At 49.5% G+C, this 3,307-nt stretch overlaps 1 protein-coding gene across 1 annotated transcript; it reads left to right on the top strand.

The window, feature by feature from the left end:
• LOC309498087 (uncharacterized protein) lies at positions 1-1,629 on the top strand (the record flags this gene model as incomplete). Its single annotated transcript, XM_082168600.1, has 4 exons — positions 1-802; positions 898-1,067; positions 1,221-1,404; positions 1,496-1,629. Exons 1-4 carry the CDS (start codon positions 535-537, stop codon positions 1,627-1,629), a joined length of 756 nt encoding a protein of 251 aa, XP_082024726.1. The 5' UTR covers positions 1-534.
• Positions 1,630-3,307: the final 1,678 nt, after the last annotated feature.

Genomic DNA, 3,307 nt, shown 5'->3' on the forward strand with positions numbered 1-3,307 from the left:
CGGCCCGGAAGAAGAGGAATGCGCCCCTGTGGAAGAGGATGTTAAGTCTTCCCCCGAGGTGCCCACTGCTACTCAGCAGCCCCCTGCCTTGCCCGACACCGGCGAGGAGAAACCCGACAACGACGGGGAGAAGCCTTCCACCAGTCAGCAGCTGCAGGACGACGAGGCCGTGCTGAGTGACGCTTTTATGTTTTGTTTTTTTTACTTGTGGCTGTGCTAACACTAACTCTTTGCTCTTCCTCTTTTCTCTCTTTTTTCTTTCTTTCTTTTTTGCAGACGAGATCGTGGAGCAGTACAGGCGGCACAGGGAAGGCCCAGACCCTGGCACCAAGTTAAAGGAAAACTTAGTCTGTAAGGTGTACCGCATCAAGAAGTTTTTGGCGGTCATGTCGAGGGGAAAGAAGAACCTGGCCGATTTCCTCTTCCTCAAGGACAACTTTTCTCCCGTCGTTGGCTCAGCTTGAAAATAATCTATCGCCTCTGTAACCATTTTTGTCTTCTTGCAGTTGGGTCAGCTCCCTCCGACAAGCTAAAATGATGGTGACGACCATCCAGCACTACGTGCTGAACGTCGGCTGCTTCATCAGGTTCCTGTCGGAAACCCCTCCGCCGTCTTGCCGCCTGTCCAACAAAGCCCTGGTCGGCCTTCGCAGGGAGATGGGGAGCCTGCGGAAGTCCCTCAAGAGGGGCTTGGCCGTCCACCAGACTGCGGTCAAGGAGGGCAAGGAGACGAACATCATCACCAAGGCCACCCTTTTGAGGTGCCGGGAGCATGCAGCCAAGGCCATCCCCGAGCTATTGAGTAAGTTGTCTTTTACCTTCTCCCCGACTCAAGGTACTCACCTGTTGCCGAACGGATGTTTGAACCTTGACGTTGTGCTTTGCTCCTGTCTTTAGCCCTCCTGGAGAAGGACCCCAGCCAGAAGACCCTGTGGCTTTTTTACGGGCACTTCGCGGCGCTGCTCTCCTCCGTTTACGGCCACAGAGGGGGTGTTTTCCAAAACATCACAATGCAGGAGGTTCTGGGGGCCCGCAAATCCACCTCGGAGAAGGCGTACCTCATCAATGTGAGTGTCTGACTTTTATTTGTCGTGCCTGATTTGTTTGTTGCCTCTCCTGAGTGGCACGTGTGCGTTTTTTTCCTTGTGTGTCCACAGGTCGCTCACCACAAGACGAACCTGGCGTTCGGGTTGGCCCAGATCGTCCTGACGGAGGAGGAGTTTGGGTGGGTGCAGCGGTTCCTCCAGGTGAAGGACCAGCTGCCGGGCGGACCCACGGCCAAGTACCTTTTCTTTACCTCGATCCAAAACCCCTGCAAGAACATCAACAACTACTTCCAGGAGGCCTGGAAGTCGATGGGCCTTCCCGGCTGCCCCACCTTCACGGACGTCCATTGCCAGTCACGTAAGTGTTTTTCGGCACTCTGGCACGTATCTCGGCGGTCTTCCCTGGTGGTGGCATTGGTTTTTACTTTTCTCTGTCTCTGTCTTTCCAGATAAAGTTCACCCACTCCAACGACGACCGGGTGAAGCTGTCAAAGTTTATGTGCCACGACACGTGGACGGTGGACAAGTTCTACGTGGCCAACTTGACCCCCCAGCAGGCCATGGAGCGCCGCAGGCTCTTTGACGCTGCCCTGGAGGGTGTGGAGAGGGGCTCCCCGTCGAAGGAGCCGACCTCTGGGTAGCGCAAGCTGCCTGCGAAGGGTTAGGGGAAGTAACCCCTGAAGAAGAGAACTCCCAAGTCCCCGGACGAGGAGTTCACGTCGGGCAGCACCACTCCAGAGGGGACTCGCCCGGAGTACCAGGAGTCTGGGACATCCAGTCCTGAGTCCAGCGAGGTAAGTTGGCTTCCTTTGACTACAGTGAACCTAACGTGTTATAATCATTTGCAACATCACGATCGATCGCTCACCATGTCTTTGTATGTATGTATTTGTTTTACCTTGCACAGCATGGGGAGGAGGCCTCGGAGAAGGGCGGGTCAGAAGGAGGAGCGGTGGGATCCCAAGACGAGCAGGAGCCACAGGGACGAAGCACCCCCCCAGAAAGTACCCAGACCGGAGAGGCAAGGCGACGGTGCTGCTGACTCCCTTGAAGTCATTGGGCTCGAGCCAGAGGCATGTGTCGCCGCTTAAGGCCATCTTTTCCCCGAGCTCCACGACGCTTGTTGGTATCAACCGCCGAAAAAAGGCCTCCGAAAAGGTAAAGAAGGCCATGAAGAAACGCAGACAACGAAAATAGGTGTTGCGTTCATTTTTTGCTTCCTTGTTCGAGTTCGAGTGATTTTGAGTTTTTATCCTGGTCCAGTGTTCGTTTTTTGAGAGACTTTTTTTATCCTGTTCCAGTGTTCGTTTTTTGAGAGACTTTTTTTTATCCTGTTCCAGTGTTCGTTGTTTGAGAGACTTTGAGTTCCTTTTTCCAGATCACCGTTTTCATTGAAATTTCAGTTTTTTCTTACCATTGATATTTGTTGTTCTAAATAAAGTTGTTTTTGTTAATTGAAATTTTAACTTCTTGTCTGCCTTTTTTCAAGTATTACTGTGATAATCTATGTCCACTGACAGCCTACAGGGGCCCAGTTAAATAAGTTACAGGTGGGCACAGGAAGAGCCCACCTGTAACTTATTTGATGGTACCTCTTTAGGCTGTCCGTGGTCAATGCCTTAATAGGTCATAATTCATGATTATTAATGTTTTATTGCTTAAAACATGCAGTACAGTGCACAGGAAAGGCAATCAAACATGTTGGGGTACTTTGCAGTTCATAATTATGCATAGTTAGCCTTAAAATAACATGTCCACGGACAGCTTACAGGAACCCTGTCGAATAAGTTACAGGTGAGCACTTCCTGTAAAATCACTCAACCGCTGAAAATTTCAAAGTCAAAAACAGCATCCCACCTGTAACTTATTTGACAGGGTCTCTGTAAGCTGTCCGTGGTCAATGCATTAATAGGTCATAATTCATATTGTAAATGTTTTATTGCTTAAAACATGCAGTACAGTGCACAGGAAAGACAATCAAACATGTTGGGGCACTTTGCAGTTCATAATTATGCATAGTTAGCCTTAAAATGACATGTCCACGGACAGCTTACAGGAAGCCTGTTGAATAAGTTACAGGTGGGCACTGTAACTTATTTGACGGGATCTCTTTAGGCTGTCTGTGGTCAATGCATTAATAGGTCATAATTCATAAATACAGTGGTTTTATTAGGTAAAACCTACTGTAAACCACACAGGAAGCACCATTTAACTGTTTCATCTACATGTCAGCTCATAAAAATGATGAATATGCATAAAAA

Source organism: Leuciscus leuciscus (genome assembly GCF_965113295.1).
Source record: "Leuciscus leuciscus genome assembly, chromosome: 4".
NCBI lineage: Eukaryota > Metazoa > Chordata > Actinopteri > Cypriniformes > Leuciscidae > Leuciscus > Leuciscus leuciscus.